General features: G+C 43.2%; 3 protein-coding genes across 4 annotated transcripts in view; 1 reads left to right on the forward strand and 2 right to left on the reverse strand.

Moving 5' to 3' along the window:
• fnbp1l (formin binding protein 1-like) overlaps positions 1-14,934 on the reverse strand; it is a 38,877-nt gene extending 23,943 nt beyond the window's left edge. The window contains exon 1 of one of the 2 annotated variants that reach the window (XM_060066201.1): positions 14,526-14,881. In XM_060066201.1, coding sequence (XP_059922184.1) covers positions 14,526-14,549 — 24 coding nt within the window. In that variant the 5' untranslated portion in view covers positions 14,550-14,881. Of the gene's footprint in view, positions 1-14,525 lie in introns of both variants that reach the window. The other variant, XM_060066200.1, reaches the window with a different exon arrangement.
• Positions 14,935-15,754: 820 nt separating this feature from the next.
• Positions 15,755-22,807, forward strand: si:ch211-198n5.11 (methylcrotonoyl-coenzyme A carboxylase 2). Its single transcript, XM_060066202.1, has 13 exons — positions 15,755-15,914; positions 16,130-16,201; positions 16,344-16,815; positions 17,033-17,229; positions 17,620-17,798; positions 18,610-18,690; positions 18,868-19,046; positions 19,728-19,932; positions 20,072-20,163; positions 20,270-20,426; positions 20,561-20,683; positions 21,136-21,351; positions 22,381-22,807. The coding sequence occupies exons 3-13, from the start codon at positions 16,688-16,690 to the stop codon at positions 22,465-22,467; spliced, it is 1,644 nt and encodes a 547-aa protein (XP_059922185.1). The 5' UTR covers positions 15,755-15,914; positions 16,130-16,201; positions 16,344-16,687; the 3' UTR covers positions 22,468-22,807.
• Positions 22,808-22,811: 4 nt separating this feature from the next.
• The window catches only part of LOC132468480 (retinal Mueller cells isomerohydrolase-like), a 7,210-nt gene continuing 2,569 nt past the window's right edge, over positions 22,812-27,452 (reverse strand). The window contains exons 4-14 of the mRNA XM_060066203.1: positions 27,401-27,452; positions 26,801-26,942; positions 26,467-26,614; positions 26,216-26,297; positions 25,967-26,099; positions 25,483-25,625; positions 24,891-25,020; positions 24,523-24,637; positions 24,175-24,269; positions 23,794-23,905; positions 22,812-23,600 (exon numbers count right to left, since the gene is read on the reverse strand). The exon at positions 27,401-27,452 is cut by the window's right edge and continues 56 nt beyond it. Coding sequence (XP_059922186.1) covers positions 23,446-23,600; positions 23,794-23,905; positions 24,175-24,269; positions 24,523-24,637; positions 24,891-25,020; positions 25,483-25,625; positions 25,967-26,099; positions 26,216-26,297; positions 26,467-26,614; positions 26,801-26,942; positions 27,401-27,452 — 1,307 coding nt within the window. The 3' untranslated portion in view covers positions 22,812-23,445. The remainder of the gene's footprint in view (positions 23,601-23,793; positions 23,906-24,174; positions 24,270-24,522; positions 24,638-24,890; positions 25,021-25,482; positions 25,626-25,966; positions 26,100-26,215; positions 26,298-26,466; positions 26,615-26,800; positions 26,943-27,400) is intronic.

The following is a 27,452-nucleotide window of genomic DNA, read 5'->3' on the forward strand; positions in this document are numbered from 1 at the left end:
TTGTATATGACGTTTCTTCAATGAAGTGCATGGATGACATTAACCATCTGAACTCTGCCAAGACGCACTGTACTGCTTCACTGGCCTCCCTGAACACAACACAACACAACACAACACAACACAACACAACACAACACAACACAACACAACACAACACAACACAACACAACACAACACAACACAACAGACAGACAGACAGACAGACAGACAGACAGACAGACAGACAGACAGACAGACAGACAGACAGACAGACAGACAGACAGACAGACAGACAGACAGACAGACAGACAGACAGACAGACAGACAGACAGACAGACAGAGACTGGGAGACAAAGACATGGAGAGGTCTATATATAGGCCAGGAAGCTCTACTACCGTGAGAGAATACAGAGGGAGCATTCAGCTTTTGGACCATCCCCAGAAAAGGCTAAGGGAGACTAGTGCTCATTTGTTCGCCTCTACAATGAGATCAAACTATATCCTTAAAGGCACCCAGTGCAACTTTATGTAAACATTCAATGAAAAATAAACATTCAATTTCTAGTCTTTTTTACACGTAGTAAGTTTCAATAACTCCATACCATTACATATCGACATTCAAGGAGCAAAGATGAGACGTCGTTGTGTGGTGAGAACTGATAGAAAATCGTAAACAACAACAATCGCCGGTGGGGAGAAGCCATTTTTCCATTGACTGGAAGCCTGCTTTATTTATTGTAGGTTACAAAAAATAAAGAAAATGGCGGCATTGTTGTTGTTATCGATTTTGTATCAGTTCTCACCACACAACGACGTCTCATCTTTGCTGCTTAAATGTCGGTATGTAATGGTATGGAGTTATTGAAACTTACTACGTGTAAAAAAGACTAGAAATTGAATGTTTATTTTTAAGCCTCGAAAGTTGCACTGGGTGCCTTTAAATGCCCACACACGATCAGGTAACCTGCAAGATTCAGGTACTGGCCACAAAGGCATAGTATAATATCAAAACACAAGGATTAATTCATGCAGAGGTTAATACTTTAAGAGTAACCACTTTATGTATGTCAGTGATCAATACCAATATCAATACGTCTGCTCAGGTGCACCACGCTAACTAAAAGTGAAACATCATGGTGATCAGTCTGAAATCATGGTAATGCTATGCCCCTCATCGAGAGAGAACACCTTACCTTGGCATGTCATGGACACTGGAGCAACAGAATGCTCATACCCCAAACAGATAAACACACCAGTCACACCCACGAGCACAGTCCTTCCCATCAGCCTAAAGCAGTCTACCTTCCTTTGGTCTGCCCTCCCATTACAGTGCGCACACACACACACACACACACACACACACACACACACACACACACACACACACACACACACACACACACACACACACACACACACACACACACACACACACACACACACACCCGTGGCTAGCTCGTCTTCAGGTTTCATAGTAACCTGATCTCCTCTATTGTCTTGCCTACTGCCTCATATGTGCACGCATGCGCACACTAACACACCTTGACAGACTGGTTAGACCAAGGAGAGAGCAAAAAGAGCGAGAGAGACAGTTTAATTGATATGTAGTCTGCTAAAAATAATCCAGCCCATTAACGTGCCCTGGTTTACACCACATTTGTCCATGGAAACTAGAGTCGTACACCACAAGAGTTTGGCAACTGCCGTATACTGCAGCGACAGCCCTTATTCCTGTCCAATCCACGAGATAACCACTCCTCTAGATTCACCATGAGACTAGTACAGCAACATGTATTGCAGCATATCAGCTGATCTGCGGACCACCGATTTCACAGAGAATACATGATCACATTAGCAGACAGCCCGCAGGACATGGAGAAGCAGGGGGTAGGGGGGTGGGTTGGCTGTTGCTACCAACAATCACATGTAGAACAAGAAAGCAATGTGTGGAGGATAGTATATTATTGCATAAATCTCAGTTACTTTTGTGGTTGTTTGGTTGGCCAGCAGGCATTTATCAGATTTAACACACACACACACACACACACACACACACACACACACACACACACACACACACACACACACACACACACACACACACACACACACACACACACACACACACACACACGCACACACACACGCACGCTACTTGCTCCTAAATGAATAACCACTATGGACCCGTTTCAGATAATTACCAGAGATCTGTAGTGATTCATTGTACAGTCTTGCTCGACAACTTTTCGACTTACGAGGCAAGTATTTTGCTAACTTGTCAAAATGCCTCGTGGCTGTTAAGAAAGAATTGGCTTTGCACTGCATTTCATCTAAATGACCAAAGACACACTCAACATTACAGTGGTTGCGGATCCTATGCGACTGCTCTACCAGTGACCTTCACCCTCTACCCTAACTGAACTCCCAACACTCAAGAAAAACAGGTCTGTTTAGGGTTCATACGTGGCAGTGCATTTGAGTCGCGACAAACTAGTCCACATGTCCACAACAGTTTGCCTTCCACTCCGTCAGCAATTGGTTTGACTAACACATGGTTGTTTTGGTCAGTATTGGCAAGCTAACGGGCACGTCTTGTTCAGCTCATTCTTTGTTAGAGTTTGTCAGCAGGAGTCCCTTTAACAATGCTGACAACCTACCTACAGCAAGGAAACTTGAGATTTGTCAGCACTGTCTGCATCTTTTGATAAGCATGCTGGACTGGTCTAGTCCACATGAATACATGCATTGCATGCAGACAAGTAAATTCCCAGGTACACCACAGCAAGGTTTAGGCTACTATCATGCATTTTTAAGACATCTTGGGAGAACTACTTTGAGGGTTAATGTTACGTTTAATCAGGCCTTAAGTGCATTAATAACATGCTGAAATCATTTTATTGGAAGCTGCAGATTTGTAGCTGCAGAGAGTCTAATCCAGAAAGAACCCTCTCATATCATGGCAATGAAGTGGTGACCAAGAGCAACACACACTTATTTGGATGATGTATGTCCTACTACTTGGACAAGGACATACACAAAGACACTCAAGCACAAACACACACACTTGGGTTGTGGAGGGCTTCATCTCTGCAAAATACTTTGTGGTTTTGTTGGTTTCTCCGTGCTGTAGAATACAGCATGTAGGGTGTGTGGTGTAGCAGTTGGATGACACAGATCGCTTGATCATTAAGAAAATGCAGTCATCTTCAACACATCCTGCTTTTTGTTGTTCTAGCATGTGACAGACACGGACATGGGCACTGTCACACACACGCGTCACAATATATCAGTCTTCTGACGGTCTTAATCAAAGTTAGGATTTAGCATATGACATATGTTTGAGTGCATACATCTGTCTTGATTACAGCGGTTAACACCAGGCTATGACTCTTAAGAGGGTTATTGAAATCAAGATGACTGTTTAAACCACAATGCCCTAATCCAAGAACAGTGAATAACCCACAATAAAATTCTTGCATTGGCAGCATTAGTCATACACCAATTCCGAGTAGTCATTCTGAACAGCAGTAAAAAATGCCTGAGCACCTTCTTGAATGAAACGCTTAATTTCTGGACAAGGGCAAAAGGCTTATGTGGATTAGATTGAAAAGCATCTGAACACATAGAAAACAAGTGTGATGTGAGGTTATGAGCATGCAACTCTGTCACAGAGACCATTTGTCAACTGTAAATTACAAATCTTTCATTGTTTGCAAAAGTACAGTTCTACACCTAAAAGTCACAACGTGCAAGAATGATTCCCTCCCAGTAATAGGTAAGAGACTTTAATAATTAGAAATCTCAATTTAAATCTGACTGGTTCACTTTTTTTATTTTACCGTCGACATGATTTACAGACATTTCAATAAATGTTCACTTTTTTAAATTGAGACATTGTAACATTTGTTATCATCATTATGTCATTTTTATGATGTAAATTGAGGGAGGCTTAGCCTGGAAATCCAAACCCACATCTAGAAAGCTGTAGGGTCTGGCAACAAGTAATGAAAATGGCCCAACTCGAGGGGCGGCACCAAGTATGCATTTGATAATATCACTGGATAACACACATTGGATAACACTACGACCATCAGAAGAATACAAGGGGTGACGTATCCAGACCAGTGGAGCTAACCAATAGATAAGACTCTTGCCGTATCCGGTCGGTAAAATGGCAACGCTTTTGGCCCGCCTATAACTGATACATCGAGTAATTGGTTAATGTTCTGGGCCAGGGGAGGCCCAGAATATACACAAGTATATTGCTCGTTCCCAGAGTGACTCGCTGAGCAAATTCAAATTGTGCTCTCGCGAGAACTCTGGATTTCCAGGGTAGTATTGTCACCAAATATCGGCTCAAGAAAATCGGTATCGGCGTATCGGTCATCGGCTAAGGCTGATCAAAAGAAAATCTGTATCGTATCGGCCCTAAAAAAAAAATCCATATCGGTCGATCGCTAATCAATACGGCATACTGTTCACAGGGAATGCCCTATATTTTCCTCCATGGATGTATAGTAAGATTCCCCCCCGGCTAGGGACGCATGAGGCTGTGCTTGAGGCTAGCCAGTCGCCTGTAATCCCATGTGACTTCCTGTCAGACATTTGTCAAAAAGACACACAGGCTAAGATCATGATGACCCACATTGAGAAGACTTTCAACCGTTACCGTCACCAAATCAGATAGCCTTGAGGAATGCCCTTTTTACGTAATTATATGCATCATTATATTCAATGCAAAACGGATGCACTTAGAGACTGAGACCAATGTGGCCTAGTTAGAGAATCATGGGGTTTTCTAGTTAACCATTAACCCCATATGCACCGATTGCCTGCTGACAGCACACTAAAGCTATGCAGTGAGATACTGCTACTGGGCCAAAGTAACCTCCAGAACCTCAAGTTACTGGAACGATGCTATAGTACAACCACCAATGATTGACTTTGGGAGACATGAACCCAACCAAACAGTCAGATAATTAAAATTATTATAGATAATTGATCAGTAATAGCCAATACAACAGAACAATCCAGCTCATTTTTAGCCTTCACTATTCTGTCTGTTAAATGTACTAGTGACGACTTCAACAAATAGCAGTAACTTCTTCCAATATCATTACCGGCTCCTCTTTTTTTTTATATAGTAATGCCATTGTCAACTTAGTTTGCACTAATGAAAAGAGCATTGGGCCACGTCCCTTGGCTGGTCAATGGGATCTCCCTGAGAATAGACAACTGAGAGCCTTCAGATTACATCTCATTGGATCGTCAACTTCCTCTGCGGGTCAAAGGCTTTTGTTCTAGGAGGTAGAATAAGCTGCATTCAAGGTAATGTAACTGGCTGCAAAACAAATATTGAATGTGGACGATTAAGCATTGAAGTTTAACTTTTTAGATTAGGTGACTTTTTATGACAGAAAGGTTAAGAACATTTGTATGTTTTTATTCACCCTACAAAATACCAAAGGCAAAATGGACAACGAAATAGTAAGTTGCATTGAGATATTTATTCTATGATCACCAGACTAGTGTGGTGTGCAGTAGCAAGGAGCATACGTAATGCTTTCGACTGCCTTGCACTCGAAGGATAGACACGCAACAGGTTACCAGGGGGACCAGTAACCTTCCATGCTGAACCGCTTTTGTGTGTTTTCACATGCGCTGCAGCAAACATGCACAAATAAACAGCCTGGTGACTATAGTAACGTCACTCTGGTAACTTTAGCTTTCTCTTGCCCGCATAAACATACTGTGTCAGGGGCTGAGACAGTTTGTGTCTCTCATAATATGCAACGTATCTGCACACCTTTTATTCATGCTATGTGCTTGATTCCCAACAGCAACAAGAACAAAATAAAAGTTCCTACAGCTGGAGAAATTCTCTACAGAGACAAACGGATTGACAAGACTGATAAACTATCTCCGCTCCAAATAATATAGCGTTACGATTATCCAGGAAGTATAATTGGCGTGGAGTGGAAAGAGACACACAGCTACATGTCTGGGAAAAGACTGTTGGATCCAAAGCAACAAGCAAGAAGTCTGCACATCTGGTGAAACCGTGGAACTGTTTCATCATTGCAAGAAGTTATGTTCACTATAAACTACACATTTGAATTTCAGAATCTAACCAAATAAGAGGAAGACAATCAGTTGTCCCTCACTACCTAACAGTGATGGCGTAACTGCTCTTGGAGGCGATAGGCTGTAAAGCTGTATAGAATGACTAAAAAGTCTTCAGTGGTTTGTATCAACAAGCCAAACCCTCTCCATGCTGTAATACTGAATATGCACAAAGTTAAACTTCTACTAGAAGCAGACAAAAGCATGAGGCCCAAAGGGAGACCACCCCGTTTTAGATCTACTAAGTAAGCTACCGGTAGTCTTCCTTGCCGATCTGGAAGCTGCGACAATGTAACACGACGCACCACCTCATGCCAAATGTGGTTGTTATAAAGCTGCCAACTTGCCCCTGTATCTTGACAGTTTCAGTATACAGTGGTAAGAATAAGTTTATGCACCCATGCTAAAGTTGACTAAAAATAGGAATAATAAATCACCTTTTGGAAATCAATGTTAATGCCTTGATTAAACAAATGAAGAAAAATCCAACCTTTTAGGCCACCAATTTTCTTTGTGAATGAATAATGTATTGTAAATAAATAAATGTTCTTCAATCAAATACAGGGTGCATAAGTATAGGAACCCCTATGTTAAATTCCCATAGAGGCAGGCAGATTTTTATTTTTAAAGGCCATTTATTTCATGGATCCAGGATAATATGCATCCTGATAAAGTCACCCAGGCCTTTGGAATTAAAATAGCCCCACATCATCACATAGCCTTCACCATACCTAGAGATTTCCAATGTTTCTTTTCAGTTAGCCTAATGATTTCTCAATGCAAATCCAACCTAATAGGCTAACAGAAATAAAACCATGCCAATCTCTAGGTATGGTGAAGGCTATGTGATGATGTGGGGCTATTTTAATTCCAAAGGCCTGGGTGACTTTATCAGGATGCATATTATCCTGGATCCATGAAATAAATGGCCTTTATAGAGGCCTGCCTCTATGGGAATTTAACATAGGGGTTCCTATACTTATGCACCCTGTATTTGATTGAAGAACATTTATTTATTTACAATACATTATTCATTCACAAAGAAAATTGGTGGCCTAAAAGGTTGGATTTTTCTTCATTTGTTTAAACAAGGCATTAAGATCGATTTACAAAAGGTGATTTATTATTCCTATTTTTAGTCAACACCTGGTCCTCCAGGTTGGGGGTTAGGCGTGGGGCTAACAACCCCACCCCATAAAACAATACCTGTTACAGAAACGCAAACAAGAGTAAACCAAGATATCCCGCCCCGGAGTGAAGATGGACCTTCGTCAGAAGGATTTATGACGCAGGGTGGTGAAAGCCAGAAGCACCTGGAAGCCACTCTGCCGAAAACCATCCTCTCAACCGGTGTTACAACCACCATCGGTACATGGAACGTAAGGACCATGTTCGAAGCTGGAAAGACCGCACAAGTTGCCACCGAGATGAACAAGTACAACCTTGCCATACTCGGAATTAGTGAATCAAGATGGACGGGTTCTGGACGGAAGAGGCTTACCACAGGAGAGCTGCTGCTGTACTCAGGCCATGAGGAGGACAATGCACACCACACCCAGGGAGTCGCTTTGATGCTGTCCAAGGCTGCTCAGAGAGCACTCATGGGATGGGAGGCACATGGCTCGAGAGCAATAGCAGCTACATTCAAAACAAAGAAGGAAAGAATAAACATGAACATCATTCAATGCTATGCCCCAACCAACGATAGTGACGAAGAGAGCAAGGACGAATTCTATAGCAGAATACAGACCATCATCCAGAGATACTCAGAAAGAGATATTACCATCTTAATGGGAGACCTTAATGCAAAAATAGGAAGTAACAACAGAGGCTATGAGAGGATAATGGGGCAGCATGGTCTAGGCGAGATGAACGAAAATGGAGAGAGATTCGCAGAACTATGTGCAAATAACAACCTTGTCATCGGAGGAAGTGTCTTCCCCCACAGGCGAGTACACAAAGCCACATGGGTATCACCGGACCTCTCCACTGAGAACCAAATAGACCATGTATGTGTCACCAAAAAGTTTAGGAGGTCCCTCTTAGATGTACGAGTCAGAAGAGGAGCTGACGTAGCATCAGACCATCATCTTCTCGTTGCCAAAGTCCAATTAAAGTTGAGGAGAAACTGGACAGGTGAGAAGAACCAGAGAAAGAAATTCAACACAGCACTTTTAAGAGATCCAGCAGCAGCAGAAAAATTCAAGATCGAGCTAAAGAACAAGTTTCATGCCCTGCAAGAGCTAGATAAAGAAGGTGAGGAAAGAAACATAGATGGGATGTGGAAGGTGGTAAAGGAAACGGTAATTACAACCTGCAATGTAGCACTGGGACCACAGAAAGATAACCACAAGGCTTGGATATCAGCAGAGTCAATAAAGAAGGTGAAGGAGAGGAAAGAAAAGAAGGCAGCTCTTAACAGCAGTCGTACAAGAGCAGAGAAAGTAAAGGCACAAACAGAGTACAGGGAAGCAAATAAGAACGTGAAAAAAAGCTTGAAGACCGACAAGAGGAACTACATAGAGGCCCTTGCATTAGAAGCAGAAGAAGCAGCTAGACATGGGAATCTGAAGGACCTGTATGACACCACCAAAAAGCTGGCAGGAAAGACCAGTAAACCTCAAAGACCAGTAAAGGACAAAGAGGGAAAGCCAATAATGGGGGAGGAAGGACAGAAGAAAAGATGGTTGGAACATTTTGAGGAACTTCTCAACAGACCAGCCCCACAAGACACACCACACATCCAACAAGCAGACAGGGATCTGCCAATAGACCTCAGTGTACCAAGAAGGGAGGAGATCAGGAAAGCCATTAAAAAACTTAGAAACGGCAAGGCTGCAGGACCAGATAGCATCCCGGCCGAGGCACTGAAGACGGACGCAGAGACCATGGGAGAGATGCTCCACCCTCTCTTTAAGAAGATGTGGGAAGAGGAAAACATCCCATGCGAATGGAAGGAGGGCTATCTTGTGAAGATGCCAAAGAAAGGGGACCTGAGCAACTGTGGAAATTATAGGGGGATCATGCTACTCTCCATCCCAGGAAAGGTCTTCTACAGGATCTTACTGGACAGGATGAAAGATGTGATCGACCCCCAGCTTAGAGACCAGCAGGCTGGCTTCCGCAAAGACAGATCGTGTACAGACCAGATTGCTACACTGCGCATCATCCTGGAACAGTCACTCGAGTGGAATTCACCGCTATTCATCAACTTCATCGACTACGAGAAGGCCTTCGATAGTGTGGACAGGGAGACCCTCTGGAAGCTTCTCAGGCACTACGGAGTGCCAGAGAAATTAACTAACATCATCAGAAACACCTATGAGGGAATGACCTGCAGAGTGATCCACGAGGGACAACCTACCGGTGCTTTCAGTGTACAAACTGGAGTGAGACAGGGGTGCCTACTATCGCCATTCTTGTTCCTGCTGGCAATGGATTGGGTAATGAAGCAATCCACAGCAGGAAGGAAAAACGGCATACAGTGGACAATGTGGGCGCAGCTCGAAGACCTGGACTTTGCAGATGACTTGGCCCTTCTCTCTCATACCCAGCAGCAGATGCAAGAAAAGACCAGCACCATCGCAACCAACTCTGCTCGCCTCGGTCTCAACATCCACAGAGGGAAGAGCAAAGTCATGAGAGTCAACTCTGCCAACACTGCACCCATCATGCTGGAAGGCGAAGCTCTGGAGGAGATTGAGGAGTTCACCTACCTTGGCAGCATTGTCAACAAGCAGGGTGGAACAGATGCAGATGTGAGAGTCAGGATTGGCAAGGCCAGAGTTGCGTACCTCCAACTAAAAAACATCTGGAGCGCAAAAGACCTGGCCATCACAACAAAGATCAAGATCTTTAACAGCAATGTGAAGTCAGTCCTACTCTACGGTGCTGAGACATGGAGGACTACGGTGAATACAACAAACAAAATCCAGTCATTCATCAATTCCTGCCTGCGACGAATCCTCCAGATCCACTGGCCTAACACCATCAGCAACAAAGAACTGTGGGAACGTACCAGCCAAAAGCCAGCGGACGAAGAGATCCTCCAACGACGTTGGAGATGGATAGGCCATACTCTCCGTAAACCAGCCACAAACACCACAAGACAGTCCCTCAAGTGGAATCCCCAAGGGAAAAGAAAGAGAGGTCGGCCGCGAAACACCTGGCGTAGAGACTTGGAGGCGGACGCCAAGAAAATGGGCTACACTTGGGGACAGCTTGAGATGTTGGCCCAGGACCGGGATGCATGGAGAACTCTTGTTTGCGGCCTAAGCCCCAGAAGGGGTAGTAGGCGATGATGATGATGACTGTAGTTTGGGGAGCTATCATCCTGCTTGTCCTTCCATGTCTTACACCTTCTCCGCATGTCACCTCAACGCCTTGGAGGGGAGACAATGTGTCAACATGCCAGATCCTGATTGAACAGACAGGTGATATTGAGCTAGGGGTGTGTGCTTGTTGGCATTGCTAATAAGGAAAGCCAAAAGAGCTTAAGGAAAGGGCACAGAAGAAATAGAGAGCAAGTGCAATTTATGAACTTTGTCTCACTTTTATTGCCATGAACACACACACACACACACACACACACACACACACACACACACACACACACACACACACACACACACACACACACACACACACACACACACACACACACACACACACACACACACACACACACACACACACACACACACACACACGCCAACTAAGGACAGAAGAGGAAACAGATCCAACACAATGGAAAACATTAACTACACAATATAAACAATAGACTGAAATTTGAAATGTCTGTTAGTTCATCTTCTGTTTAACTGGGTGGTATTATTTGACAATTTAGCAGTGAGTAATTTTATTAATCTCATAATTATCTTTTCAATCAAATGTCACAGTAGCAACAATGTCAATGCCTACCACAATAATCTTAATTTGGCTCACAGGGAGCCAATCATGTTTTATATCCTTTACTATCTAACAGCACAATATTTAATAGGCAGCTTAATACAACCACTATAAGCAGGAGATACATAAAATGTCTGTTCGACATTTTAAGTACTCAGTCTTACCGTTCACTCCTGTAATATTATACCTGTCCTAAGAGCTGATGGTACTTGAGCTGCTAAGCTGTGCAGGTTGCAGCTGAGAGTGGACGTGTTTACTACACAAGCACCGCTTCATCAACAGTAGGTATGTTACTGCCCCACATCACACCCTGGCACTGAAGAAACCTTGGACTCATCTCCACACACACACAGAAGCAGCCTTTGGTTTAAATAACTAACCTTGACAAAAGCCTTAAACTCATAGCAGAATTAAGAACCCAGTCTACCAGCATACAAATGCAACTGCTCTTTCACATCCCCAGCAAAACTTTGGCATAATGACTGGGTTGGAAATCTAGGGAAAATTACCAGGGTAAGAAAGGAATTCCAGAAATGTTCCATGTGTCCTTAAACCTGCGGTATAATAATGTAGCTGAATAATAAAATTGTTGTCACAGACACACAGAGAGACAGAGAGACAGAGAGACAGAGAGACTTCTGAGCATGCCAGTAGGACAGGAAGGCAGGGGTTTGAAGTCTCGAAAAAAAGAAAAAAAAACAGCTATGACACAGAGGAGGTCTGGAAGTGCTTTAATCCTCTACTGGTTAGTCAGCATCCACTTCCTAGAGAGGCCTTGTCGCACAGCTGTATGAGCCAGCAGAGAACCTCCACACAGTGGAGGACATTTCGTTCCTTCATTTGGTATCTGGATACCTCCATGTGATGTAAAAGTAGGGTTTCTGTTGAACTCCCAGACTGTTCCAGAAAGTCATACCACAAGTCCTCCTCGGGAAGAAGGGCTCGGTAGTAGGGAAAGGATTGGCTAATGGGACAAGTTATGCAGTAGCGTAGCATCATGCATCGAATTCAAGGAAACATGCCCATGTTTGTTTACATAATGCCCCCTTGGTTACCTTCGCAAAGCAGTCAACTGAGATACTCTTAAGCCTTTCAGAATCCAAATCCAATTTGCGTTGAATGTTAACTAGCATTTATGAGGAAAAGTACTGTTCATATTTGGAACATTAAGTGCAGGCTGGGAAACTAAATGCCATTAAAAGACATAACAAATACACTGTGACCGGCTGTGTGAAATTCACCCTCCACCCCCAGTACTGTTGCTTGTTGGTTCAAATAACAAGGATTTCTGTGAGAAATATAGTGACGGCTTAGGAAAATAGAAGATCTTATCATACTAGTAAGGTAGCTCTTTGACTTTGAGTGAATTTTATTGTTCACTCAGTGTACAGTTTCTTCATTTGAAAAGACTTAAGTGAGCACAGGTCTATTCCAAAAGATACAGCTGTGACTGCATCCAGGGAGGGGGGGAGGGGTGAGAGAGAGAAAGGAAGTGTGGGCGGTGGAGCTGGGGACATATCTTGAAAACGAGCGAAAAGCAAGAAGCGACCAGCTGTGGGGGAGAGGTAGAGAGAGAGAACCATGCACGTCTTGTGCATGAGTGTTGTGTTGTTCTGCTGGACAACTGTGCTATTGGCAAAGAGCGAAAGAGAGAATCTGTTGAACATAAGCTGTTGCATTGCAGATGTTTGGGGGAAGGCGGTGTTCATCAAATTGTTGTTGAAAATCCTCCCTCCTCACAGCCGTCTCCCCACTCTCCCCTCCTTCTCTGACCCATCTCCTCACTCTCTCCCTGCTCCTTTCACCTGTTTCTCCACTCTCTTTCTCCTCCCTTATCTCTCAACTCCACAGAGAGACAGAGACAGAGGCAGAGAGAAGGCTTGACCAGCCCCACACTAACAGCTTGATGGACCTGGGACAGTATCCTTGGCGTCCAGCATGTGACTTCATACACACCTGCTGTCACCTGCTAAGCAGCAGACTGTTGACCTAGTAAAAGCACTACGGGAAAGCGTTGGGGTGTATCTAGCCAGAGACCCAAGCCACTGAAAGTGTGTTCCCTAAGTGAGCCGAGCCAAACATCACACCACTAAAGAGGTGAACCAAAAAGCTTGAAACGTCAAACAAAAAAACTCTTACGAGGCATATATTGTTTTTCAATTAGAGTGTCTCCACATGAGAGCAGTTTTGGGATACGTAAATATACTACTTTAAAAAAGGTTGCATAGTGGTTGTAGCAAAGCAGGCATGATGGCAAATTTGCTCCAGTTTAGAAACACGTCTGTTCTCCTACCTTGGGCGTTTTTCTATCTCTAGGCTGCTCCTAGCTTTCTTATTGAGCCGGCTGAGGATCAGACCACCAGTCTGTCTGTCTCTAGTCCTTTAGTCAGAGGGGACCTGCCTCACTGTGCTAGCCTCTGGCTCACCTCCGCCTAACAGACCAGACACAGCATGGCAACATACACCATGCACAAACACCTCTCGTATACACACTACAAACACATACAGGCTGTTCCTAATAGTGCGCGTGTGTGTGTGAGAGATGGAGAACAGGAAGGCAGCCCAGTAATAGGATGATCAAAGAAGCTGGATTGCAGCCAACAGGACACAACAGCCACATGCTAGCACCAAAACAAGGGAATACACACTAGTGCATTATGATAATATTGACAAGAAAAACAATCCAAATAACGTTATAATTTCAGTTTCATTTGTCTACAAACGATGTTAGAAGCCCTTGGTTATCCGTGTGTCCTAGCATAGTAAGTAGTATTACATGCTGCAGACAAGGAGATGCACAGACCCTAGAGTTCCTCTATCAAATTCCCATTACAGCGGAATACCACAATGTAGAAATCACACAATCCACCCCCTCCCTCTCTCCCAGTAGTATCACTCACACACACACACGCACGCACACAGACACACTCTCCCTGGAAGTTTTTCTATAAAAGGCAATATGGCTCAGATAAAATCAATGAGAAGTGATTTTAAAATATGTTCACGCTATACATTTTTTCGGAGTGTTTTTTTATTTTTAAACCACAGCGTCCAATAAGCGAATCCTATCACTTCACTGCTCCAGTACAGCAGTATCCCAGACTCTGCGATCCCCACTGATAAAATGGGTGTGACATGAAAAAAGAACCCAAAAATCATTTTGATAATATGGTACATTCCCAACAACATAACTGAGGTAAATAATTATAAAGGATCCCATTGTATTTTGTTGCGATGACAAAGCGGTTTGCCTCACATGAATGATAAAAGGTTTTTTTGCTGGACCTGCCTATTGTTTAGCCCGCTGTCACCAAGGCGAAGGTGCATGGAAGATTAGCTAGCTTAGCAGTATCGGCTAATAGCCGGTTGGCTAACATTAGCAGTTTTCTTACACAATGCTAAAGGTAACACGGCACCTTCCTTCCCCGAAATATGAGGTTAAGTGGGTTGTCCCCGCAGAAACAAAGAACACCAAAACGCTTTGCCGAAAAAACATGACGACATGGACTACATACCCAGAGCTCCGTTCCCCAACTCATGGCGAAGTCCTATCCCAAGTTCTTCCAAGATTTAACACCGTATCCCCCGCTGAAACTCGCCCGGACTGCCGCTGGTTTCCCAATCCCGTCCGTCAGCAGCGTCAACAAGCATGCACACACACACACACACACACACACACACCACACGGACACGCACTTCTTCCTTTGGCCCACAGCTCTGCTTCGCCCGCGTCGTTCTCCACTGCTCTCCTCTTCTAATGCAGTCCCACACTGCTACACCTCCCAGTCCCTGCCTCCTAGTGCCTGCCTCCCCGTCTGAATCAGCGAAATGCAGGAGCATGCAGGACCGCCCCACCGGTGCACCTACATTAATTTGGTACCAGGGAACAACAGGAATAAAATGCGCAGACAGACCTTATACACATGAAATGCTCTCCTCGTCACCCCGTGTCAAATACATAAGCCAATTCAAATGGGATTTTTTTAGAAGGGATACGAGCATAAACTACAAAGGGGCATTTTGCACCCAATTTGAATGTATTTTACATAGAATAGCCGACACTTTGTATATTATGAACACAAACAACTTGATCGTTGTCAATGCATGGACAGTAAGTCGACGTATAGCTTAAAGGCCAATAGGCCATGAATATTGATGATATTTAGTTATATTAACTGGCTTCATCTTTGGGAAACCTAATTGCATTACTCTTTAAGCGTGGGCCCGTCCGAACCATGGTCCGATCGCTGGCGGCGAAGATCCGATTATTGATCGACAGCGCCATCTATCGACAAATACCCACTAGGGTCTGGGCACACTTTTATTAGGTCCATGGGGCACACATGCGCTCCTAGGAATGCGGCTCTGAAACTGTAGCCTCTGCTGTAGCATCCCCTATTGGTGGGGACCGGAGCGGATTGTTTATAGCTGTGGTGAATGCTGAATCGTATTAATTTTTGATAAATTCAGTGATTATGTAATGGGCTATAGATGACAGAAATATATAACGAGGATGTAAGTGATATTTAAAAATGGAAAAAGATTTGACAATAATTAAAATGCATATGCTAAAATTGGGCCAGGATAGATTAACATATGGAAATATAAATAGCCAATATGTAAATACAAAGAGAATTATTTTTTGCTGTTAGATGCATGATCTTAATAAGGTCTGGATCCATGGATCCATTGGATTCAGAATCCATTGAAATGGGAAACGTATCATACGGGCTCTCCAATGCAGTAGGAGGCAGCATTGCATCGAAACTGTTTCGACGTACACTGAAACACATTTGAAGAAGTATAATTAGATCTGACTACATACATTATTGTATGCTCTGTATAGGTTTCATGTTGTTATGTTGTAGGAATAACACTAAACAAATGTATCGCTACATTACGAGGTAGGATTCTCAGTCATTTCGTGTGTTATGTGTATACAATGATGAAAGTAGCTTCAAATCCGCCCCTCGACCTTTGGCACAGTTTTATATTGGGAACATTCATTGATCCCTTGATAAAAGCTATATGTCTTGCAAATGTGATGCAAACAAGCCTAAGCACCCGGATTGTGTCCATTTTATAATGAGTATCTATCTTCCATTCTTCACATCTTTAGGAGTGTTTGTGGAGGAGGAAACGCGTCCTTCTCTCATTCTCTGTCACTGAAGCCAGGAAAAAATAGAGACTGGTGAATGATTCATGTTTACATTTTGACATCCATCAGGCTTACACTTTATGCGTTGCAGCACCACAAGTCAATTCAGTATACAGGAGTTTAAAGATGATGTACTAATGGTATCAAGTAATAACTACATCACCCCGTGCTGCAGGAGTCCAGGGCATTGCAGCTTCTTCTCTTGCCATTCTGCTTCGGATTTCCAAATCCTGTCACTCAGGCCAGTACAAAGCAATTATTCTCTCTTCACTTTAATTCACTAACTATTTGACCTCAAAATAATGCAGATAAATAATTATATCCATGGGGGTCACCTGTGTGGTCACTCTGGGTGGGCAATCATTTTCGAAAACTGTGAGGGGATGTCAAATGGTAGCTATTTCACATACATTTCACATAACTAGGTATGCAGATGTAGTCATGCATCAAATTTAATTCCTTTTTGTCATTCAATCGACCAGACACAGACAACACCATGTGCAAAGTCCTACCCGACCCATGAGCTCCGGGCCAAGAAGAAGAAGAGCTCTGCCCAGTGCCTTCTCTGCGCTTGACCTGCCCCTCCAGCCTTTATTTCGGCATGTTTGCGAAGCTAACCTTAAAAACAGCACTGCCTGCCAAAACAAGTGCGTTTGAACCATTTATACATGCTTGCATATGCGTCATCGAATGGGTTCTCATGTTTACATTAACTATGACGTAAACATGTGTACTACTCACCATGTAGATTCTCTCTCTCTCTCACTCTCACACACACACACACACACACACACACACACACACACACACACACACACACACACACACACACACACACACACACACACACACACTTGATCCCAGGTATGAGGAGTTGATGAAGAAGGTGAGAAAGGGGGGTGGGGAGAATGCCATTGCCAGACACACTCAGAGGAACAATAAGTTGCTGGTAAATGATCGCCTTCGCCTGCTTTTGGATGATGAGGACTTCCTGGAACTTTCGCCGTTGGCTGGTTTGGGTCTCCCCTACGGAGATATCCCTTCAGCTGGATGCTTAACAGGTTAGAAAGCCTTTGATTCTATTGCTATAGCCTACAGTCATTACCCCATCACTCTCTTGCTATAGCCTACAGCCATTACTCTATCATTCTCTTGCTTTAACCTACTGCCATTACCCTATCATTCTATTGCTGAAGCCTATAGCCATTACCCTATCATTCTATTGCTGAAGCCTTCAGCCATAACCCTATCATTCTATTGCTATAGTCTATAGCCATAACCCTATCATTATATTGCTGAAGCCTTCAGCCAAAACCCTATCATTCTATTGCTAAAGCTCAAGCCATAACACTTATAATCACTGAAATATAAAGCAGCCCATATAGGGTGTGGGTGCTGCTTCGTCCCTTTTACCTGCGTGTCCAATCTGTGATTACTGCGCATTCATTCAGGCATAGGCCGGATCAATGGCCTGTGGTGCGTGTTCATTGCCAACGATGCCACTGTGAAGGGCGGCACCGCTTATCCAATCACAGTGAAGAAGCAGCTGCGGGCACAGGAAGTGGCCATCCAGAACCGCCTCCCATGTGTCTACCTGGTTGATTCTGGAGGAGCGTTTTTACCACTTCAGGTAAACACGTGTGCACAGGGTTTGGTTCAATGTAAACGCTTTATAAGTTGTTATTCCAGCTCTGAATGGGTACCTTTTTTTTTGCAGGGATTCTTATTAATTCAGTAAAAAGTTGAGTTAGGTAGGTCTCCATAACATTTGGTACCACTTCAGACACAGTGGGAGTTGTAATTCACGGTCAAACTTAGAGAGACTCAAATAAATGCCTTATTTGACATGCTGAACCCCCATTGCCCATTAGGGTTAGTCCCATGAGATTTCTCTGTACCTTGAAAGCTTTGGAATAACACTAATATTCTCCTCAGAAAACAAATGTGTCTGTGTGCTCTAGGATCATGCATGACAAAGCTTTCCTATGAAAGGAAGTTATGAGGGATCCTGAGATTAATGCATCGATTTTAATGAAAATATTTGCGCGGATTTGTCAGGCACAAAGACTGATGAAGCTACATGGACGACCTTGTTTCTGCCTTGTGTTTTATATGTCATGGTGAGGAATTCCCTTTGCCTGTGAGACATGTGCCCCCATGTCTCGCTGGTAAAGTTTCAAGCATGGCATGTGATTCCCTGTCGAGGCTACCTGCAGCTTTAATATCGATGAGGCTGCTTTGTCCAACGATATAAAGTCAAACCCCACAAAACAATAATTTGCTGAACTACGGGCATTAGTACATAAATCCACAAATCCCATGTTACCTTATGGAAGGTGTAGCCATTAGTGGCCTCTTAGCAGTTTTAATCATAGCTGAGTCAGTCAATAGTGTAACATTTTTGTTACAAAGCCTATGTGTGTCCTTATCTACGTATGCAGTCAGAAATCTTTCCAGACAAGAACCAAGGCGGAAGGACGTTCTACAATGAAGCCATAATGTCTGCGAGGAAAATCCCACAGGTAAAATTAAACTCTGAACAACTAAATCTGGACCTCACAGACAATGTATGAGACTGTCCCAAACATTAATCAGCAGTAAAAAAGTGTCAAGTTTGTTTTCAATACATAAATAATCACTCTCTCACATTTATTTATATATCAACCAATCAGTTGAGCGGGTGTGTGTGCTTGCCGTAGGTGGCGGTGGTGTGTGGCTCGTGTACAGCTGGGGGAGCTTATATACCCACCATGGCGGAGGAGACGGTGATGGTGGACCGCATAGGGACTATATTCCTGGGAGGCCCGCCACTCGTTAAAGCTGCCACCGGAGAGGAAGTGACACCAGAGAACCTGGGTGGAGCCAAGCTTCACTCTGAGTGGGGACACACACACACACACACACACACACACACACACACACACACACACACACACACACACACACACACACACACACACACACACACACACACACACACACACACACACACACACACACACACACACACACACACACACACACAACTCAACCCCATGTATAAGAACCCCATTCACATAAGAACTTAGGGGTTGCTGCTACTCAGTTCTTGAGAAAGTAATTGGTGCCTAACCCCTTACTACTTCTGACAAATACACTTTAAAACTTTGCAATTGCAACAGTTTTTTACTTTCGGCTATTAATTTATATGGATTAGCACCCGTTCTTGCAGGCTTTTACGAGAACCGCTCATCCAAACAACTTCAAACCTGACACTGCACTTCCTTGGGTCCTCAGCTATGGAGAAGTGTGAAGTCGATCAGAATAACGGTTGTCGGTTAAATCTGAAGATTAACATACATGCATGCAGTCATGCACAGAGACTCCTTCTGATTAAGTTATAGGTGGAAATGTCAGCAGATAACATTAAGACATTAAGGATACACTTTGTCTAAAGTGAATTCAGTTCATTGTCTTGTAAAATGATGCAGACTTCGGGCATTGAACCCAGCGCTTTTAAGCTGTGAGTTGAACACCTTGCGCCACCCTTGTTCTAACTTGTATGTCTGTCTTGTTTCAGAGTCAGCGGCTGTGTGGACCATTTTGCCAAGCATGAGAAGGAAGCCTATGAGTGCACACGAAACATAATTTCCACCCTGAACTTCGAACTTCCCCAGGAGGAAGACGAGCAGCGGTGGAAGGCCGAAGAGGAGCCTTTACATGGCTGTGAAGAGTTGCTTCAACTGGCTCCACTGAATTACAACCACAGTCTGGACGTCCGCATGGTATCAGATAACCCACAGAGAAGCCCTTTGTTTAAAACACAATCAGATATAATGTTTGGGTTAAGAACATTACACATGTGCCCAGGACCGAACTCTCATGCATGCGATGTTGACGTCTTTTTGTTGTTTGCCCGTCTAGGTCATTAGTCGTTTGACAGATGGCAGCAGATTCCAGGAGTTCAAAGCTCGCTATGGCACCAACCTTGTCACTGGTTTTGCCAAGATACACGGGTAAGAGTTGGGACACATGCAGCGAAACATTGACCAGATAACCATATCTGCATGATCCTTTGCCCGAGGTAAAAAACATGATAAAGTGTTTTGTTTCTATTGATAGCCACCAAGTGGGTATAGTAGCCAACAACGGAGAGCTGTCCAATGAAGCATCACTCAAAGGCAGCCATTTTGTCCAGTTGTGTGACCAGAGAGACATTCCCCTCCTCTTCCTCCAGAACACGGTGCCCAGATCAAAGCAAACGCTGGACGTGGCGCAGGTATTCCCTCGCCAACCACCTTCCAAATGTGATTATATGGATTTTTGTGTAATGTAAGCTTGTGTGTATTTTTTTTTCATAATCATACATACAGGTGTGTAATACACAAACAATAAGGTGTGTGTATGTTTTAGGCAGAGGTCAACTCTAACTGTCTGAAGGCTCTGAGTTCGATGATGTCGGCGGTGGCATGTGCTTCGGTCCCAAAGATCACTGTTGTGATTGGTGGTTGCCATGGTGTCGACAGCTATGCCATGGTGAGTTTCCTTTCCTAGATCTGGTACTAACACTGGCACAAAACGGCACCACTTTGACTTTCATTGTGGCTTTTAGTCAATTTATTTTAATTGTTAAATTACTGCATACTCATGTCATGAAGGTAAACAAGCATCGTCACATCTTCAACAAATATTTAGGGCATTTAGGAAATTTGGTGGATTACCGAAGATAAACCATCATGTTGGTGTGAAGGTCTTTAATGCTCAGTATTATATGTGTGATTCCCATATGGGAATTTTTCTTTAAACAAAAAGTTGTTGGTATTTTCTAAGATAGATTACAATGGTAAATGGTTGTGATGAAGCCAGATGAACTTGGCTGCCTATACGATTAATTTTACTCGCCTGCAGTTTAGCAGCATATTCAGTGGATGCTCTCCACCTAGGAGCACTCAGTCTTCCAATCCTTGCGTCCTGTCTTTTACGAACAGTGCGGGCGCTCCTTCGACCCCAACTTCTTGTTCCTGTGGCCCAACGCCAGAGTCTCTGTGATCGCCCCAGGCCATGCATGCTCTCTGCTGCCCCCCGGTGGCGAAGAGGAGGAGGAGCAGGATGCAAACAGGAAACTGGAGGAGGAGAGCTCCGCGTTCTTCTCATCTGGTCGGCTCTGGGACGATGGAATCATTCTCCCTCAGGAAACCAGGAAGGTAATTGAATCCTGTTCCTTGTTGTCGTGGTTTCCATCAGCACAGTACAGCTAATTCCTTCTTCAGTCAACTACTGTCAGCGATGTTATGGTCCCAGGATGGCAAAGACCTTGCATGAATAATCTGTGAACAATTCATGACAACGTGACGTCACACAACTCCTAATTAACCTAATCCTTAAACCTCCCCATCTCTAACCCAAAACCTTAAATTAACCATATCTGACCTGATACCTAAACTTAACCATATCCAAACTAATGCTCAGACATAATCATCCCTAACCGAATATCTCAATTTAACAATCTTTAATCTAAATCCTAGATAAATACTTAATTGAACTATCTCTTACCTTAAACCTAAACTTAACCATCTTTCAATTCCGAAACCTGACTATCAGACTGGTGCCGTGCACCTAACCTCTGTGCTAATTGAGAGAGATGTCTTGTCAATTTCTTTCATTCATTAGTCACTGGATTTATTTTTCGAAATGAGTAGAAAAGTATTTGATGTAGTAGGTACAATTGCTCTGATTTAACTTACCTGCTAGTAAGGTGACGTTTGAGGTCACATTGTCATGAATTATTCATTGAATGTCTTCGCCATCCAAGGAAAAATACCTTGCGTCACTGTGTCTGAAGGGGTGCAGGATGCAGGTTTATTTTTTTGCAGTTGTTGTGCCTTTGTGTGGGACAAGCAAAATAGGTTACTTTGTACCGGGAAATTCAGAATTAAAATTAGTGAGGTTATCTTTAATCTCTTTGAACAGGAAATCAATCACTAGGGTGTATCATGTACTGTGAGGCATTTCCACTTTCCTACGCCATTCTATGTGCCAATAGGTTATAAATGGGAATCCCTGTTAAAGCTATTTCATAACGCTCATGCACAAAATAATTAATTTAGTTGTATTTTATTAGCATTGTTAGCATGAAATGACAACTTGGGACATTATTTCTGTAAAAAGATGATTTTAATGTTCACAAAAGTAAAAAAAATCGCCTCATGACATTTTCCCTCCCTTGTGTTTAGGTACTCCGAGCCTGTCTAGACATCATCAGGCAACAGCAATATCAGATCTCCACAGAGAAGCAAAGGGCCCCTCTGCTGAGGATGTAGAGCCTACCTTATACTGAGTATATGAGGATACAGTATACTGAGTATATACTGCAGCTTTTCCAGTCACACTAGAGATGCCTTGTCTAATCTTTTCATTCATTAGTCACTGGAAATAAACTACGAAATTAATACAAATGAATAGAAAAGTATTTGAAGTAGTAGGAAAAAAATTTGACACATTTTTCTGTATGACGATTGTTAGTGTTGATATTTGTGTGACTTCTGATCATTTAAAACACATATTGTGAATGAGCAATGAAATGTAAATCTGGTGTTTATTTGTATAAAACTAAAATGTATATATATTTCGGACCGATATTAAACATAGTACGATACAATATATCTGAAATAGATGAACATTATTAAACATATATAAAGGTACAATTTAGGTATCAATCAATTGTACTGTAAAAGTACTGTGAAAGTTCTTTCCTTGATAACAAAATAAAATAATGTTTTACCATTCAGGGCACCTGAATGGTATCCATCTTGCCTGTGTAAGATGGATTCCCTGCACCAGGGAACCCATCTTCGTGGGTTCCCTGAATGTAACACATTGCCCGAGGAACGTAGAGAGCGAGGGTTGACATTTTTTGCTGCTTTTTTTATGATATTGCTCTCTTTCCAACTCTCAAATCGTGCCTACTATTGTTCCTTCAGGTTATAATCCTTGAATGACTATATTTGGCCTGAGGTGCTAACATAAAAGGCATCGTAACACTGCATTATTAACATCAAATGTACACCTAGTATATGTAGTCTATTGTGGCTGATGGAAATACACTACCTGACTGATGCAATGCTAACAACTGCATGTTTGGGACAGGCACACTAACAACCTATGGACACAAGGCACTAGCAACCAAATGGTGAGAAATCAATTTTAAAAGCTGGAAGATCTCACTGCAGTGACACTTTCTTCACCTCCGTCAAGGACAGGGCTGGGTGGGGTCGACGGTAGTGGATTAACACTAAAGGCTAGGGGGTCCGTGGCTTGTACGTGCCATGTAGGGTGACAGGGATAATGGTGTTGACAGAAGCCCTTGCCAGCTCGGTCATCTGCCTGGCATCAAGCACCAACAAGAAGCTCGGCCTCTCAGCACCCGGCTTCACCACAATACTCAGCAACACACCTGGACACAAGAAGGACATGGGGATTTGTGTGTGTGTGTGTGTGTACGAGAGGAATTTAGAGAATATAGACCAGCGATCGTGTATTTGTGTGCTTCTGTGTTGACCTGCATGTGTGTTAAGTGATAACACGTGACATGACCATGTTGATATTTGCGAGCTTGTGTTTCTGTGTGTGTTTGCGTGTGAACCGACCATCATCTTCATCTATGGCCCCAGGCGTTGGTATGAACAGAGGTTCAGAGGGATAGGAGTCCTCCTCCTGCCACAGCCGTGTGTCTTTGGTTCGGACGTTGAGCTTGACAATCTACAACCAACAAGTGCTTAGTTTCAGAGGATCTTGAGAGAAGATCAAAACAAATGATACGCATTTTAATATAGAATTGTAACAAAAAAACGTCAGGTAAAATGTGTTTTCTGTATTATTATAAAATAATTACCTAGCATTTGAGGAACATGCCTGCATTTTAGGAACATGTTTGCATCTTGCTTTCATAGTGGGAAGATATTTCAAGGGGTGGTTTTTAGGTGTGTGTGTGTTTTGCACTTGCATGTGAATGTGGCCAGCTGACCTACCCTGTCTGGAATGAAGTGGTTCAGTCCCAGGCCGTACACGTAGCGGTAGTTCTTCCCAGAACACCTTGAGTAATTAATCTGAGGAAACTCAAACGCTTTGGAAGTCAGAGAGAGACAGAGAAAAGTAAGGAAAGAATGAGAGCAATGAACATGTATGTCATGTATAAACTTCATAAGCTAGTGAAATAGGATACTAACAATTTGCCAGTGCCAATTCCCCCTATTGTCTGTCCAGGCCTCTAAGTTTCAGTGTATATCTTCGTGCACAGTGCTGTGAGGTATATCACACACTGTGCTGCCACATGCACGCACAATGTGTATATGCGTGTGCGCGTGTGTTTTCCTCACCCTGTCGAGGTCCAGAGAAGAGAACCTCAGGTTCCAGCCAGACCGTCCCATCGCTACGGAGAACCGCAGTTGCCGTGGTGTAGGACAGGGAAACCAGGTTTTTTCCTTGCTCTTCCTATACAAAAATAAAAATTCATATTCAGACTGCCTGCCAGTTCTGATACCAATGAATTTAAAATGAGAAAATAGGTGTGTCGGTGTGTGTGTGTGTGTGTGTGTGTGTGTGTGTGTGTGTGTGTGTGTGTGTGTGTGTGTGTGTGTGTGTGTGTGTGTGTGTGTGTGTGTGTGTGTGTGTGTGTGTGTGTGTGTGTTTGCGTGCGTACGTGCATGCCTGTGTAGGTGTGTGTGTGTGTGTTTGCGGGGCCCACCCTGTATATGTCTAGAGGTAGCACGTAGCGTCTGACCTCCGGCTGAGGAGCCCTCATGGCGGATTCTTTCACCTTGTCCCACTCAGCCCTCATGTTGGCCAGATACAGGTAGTTATACACAAAATCACTCCTGCAGGGCATGAGAGGAAACCTTTATTAACACTCGTAAATCTAACTTACTAATCACAGAGGCAAAAAAAACAACACATACATATAAAATAACATGAATCACAACAACATTTAATGCATGAGTGAATGAGAGAGGGAGTGACAGACAAAGAGAAGAAGCAATAGAAAAACGTACACTGACTCAAAAACATTCAATGGAATTTACTTAAATAATAAGACATTTGTTTTAGTTGTATTGTGGAGTAGTAAATGTAACTGTAATCCTTTGATCCCATTTCCCCTTCAGTTCCTCATTGTATTTTGATTGTATTCATATAGAGCTTTTCTAAGTACTAAAGTAAACCAAAAATATATAAAAAGTCAATACAGCTTTTAAACCATCAGTGCCAGAAAGATGGACAGAGAGGTTGGGAGAATTACATAGTAAATGTGTGTATGGTGTGTGAGTCAGACCCCTACGCACCCCTTCCACGTGCAGAGGTCGACCACGATGAAGCCCTGGTCCTCATAAGCGTTGATGTGGTGGAACACGTTGAATGCCGACGTCTGGAACTTGTGACTGCTCAGATAGGCGGCCGGATCCCTAGTGGCCACGTGGAACCATGTCTGATCAACACACACACACACACCAATACACACACACACATACACACACACACGTACACACACACATACACGGTTACATCAGATAGAGTGTATACTTATGCATGAAGTATGTATTCAGATTATATCAATATTATATTATCATAATCAATATAATATATTATTCATATATTCATATATATTATTCTATATCCAGAATTTATTTTTTATAAAATAATAGTCTCAATTATATTATGGCACCTCAATTCATCTAAATATAATCAGAATGTTTGTGTTCATGTTTCTTTCCTAAACAGTTATCGCTTTCACAAACAATTGTGTCCCGAGACATGTGCACCTCCTACCCCGATGTACTCGTTGGACTCGAAGCAGTCCATGTAGTTGGTCCCTCGGAGGCTCCAGGAAGACAGAAACTTAAGCAGGTTAATCTTCACCGGCTGCTCCACAAACACAAAGTGGTTCTCTGTCATCCCGAAGCTTCACACAAAACAGACAGGCACAAAGGAGGAGATGAATATTGACCGATAGACTGATGTTCTTTTTCCGAGGCCTGTGAGAGAGAGAGCAGGGTTTGGAGCTCACGGGCAGCATACCTGTGTACGTAGGAGGGTTTAAATCTCTCGCTGCTGGGGAGCTGTACCACCACCTCAGACCTCTTCAGGGGATCGGACCCGTCTTGAAGAAAGACAGATGAACCAAGGTAGTCGATTTAAATGACATGCATGTAATAGCATGTGATCAGCCAAGAGAAGGAGTCGTGGACAAGGTCTGTTGGGGTACTTTCATGGTAGTTTGATATGACAGAATTGGGAAAAGTAACCCCCTTTGTGTGCCACAAAGCCACCTTTCTGAGGAGGAGGGATCTTAATGATGTTGTAGGCCAGGCTCATGTTCTTCCCAAAGCAGTTGCCGATGTTATACACGCTGCCATCTGCATCAGTGTGCGGGTGGGCTGTCACCCCGTTCACTGAGAGGTAATCACACAGGTCCACCTGATACACACATGCACACACAAACAAACACACAAACCCATCAGTTTAAGTAAGGACACACTCTTGGGAAAATAATAAACAAATGAAGCTGTGTGTTTCCCAGCACCAGCTGCATGTAAAGATGGCAACAAAAACCAAGGTTATACTCAGTTAGTCAGATTGTGTGGTCAACCAATCAGGTCTCACCTTTTTTAATGTCTCAAGCGAATCAGGATCCACCTTGGTGATGAAGTTGGTCTCTGTGACGGCATAGAAGTCTTCACCAATTGGATAGATGTTCACGAGGCAGTTATCTGTCACTTCAATGCCTTGGAAGTAGGTGAAGAATCTATGCACGCACACACACACACACACACACACACACACACACACACACACACACACCACACACAAACACACACACACACACACACACACACACACACACACACACACACACACACACACACACACACACACAAGGATGATTGTAGGCCTTAATTAGGTTGTAGCATCATTTTGTATTTTTTACAAACAATGATCTAATTTCAATTATGCTGTAATAATTTAATACTATTTCAGGGTCGAGCATGAGGACCAGGGAGGGTTTAGCATACATCTGGGTGTGCCTGTAGGTCATTGGTCTATAGATGAGCCCTTCCAGCAGATTCCTCCACATTGTCTGTGGCTGGTACAACATTTAGAGAGTCATCTTTCATCATGCAGCAATATAAGTACACAAGTGCCCAATAAATGACCTTATTAGGTAACTAAAAAGTCGAAAAACAAAAGGCCTAAATTAAGAACCTGGAGAAGATGTTTTTGCAGGGGTCCGGGTAGGCTGCTGTTCCAAACTCAG

This window comes from Gadus macrocephalus, chromosome 12 (assembly GCF_031168955.1).
Source record: "Gadus macrocephalus chromosome 12, ASM3116895v1".
NCBI classification, from domain to species: domain Eukaryota; kingdom Metazoa; phylum Chordata; class Actinopteri; order Gadiformes; family Gadidae; genus Gadus; species Gadus macrocephalus.

Excerpts from the sequence above, each read along its gene's own strand:
- si:ch211-198n5.11 (XM_060066202.1), top strand. The coding sequence starts at position 16,688 with ATGAGCTCCGGGCCAAGAAGAAGAAGAGCTCTGCCCAGTGCCTTCTCT. Across the intron at positions 19,047-19,727 it reads GGAGCCAAGCTTCACTCTGA|AGTCAGCGGCTGTGTGGACC; the intron begins GTGGGGACACAC and ends GTCTTGTTTCAG. Across the intron at positions 20,684-21,135 it reads GTGTCGACAGCTATGCCATG|TGCGGGCGCTCCTTCGACCC; the intron begins GTGAGTTTCCTT and ends TTTTACGAACAG.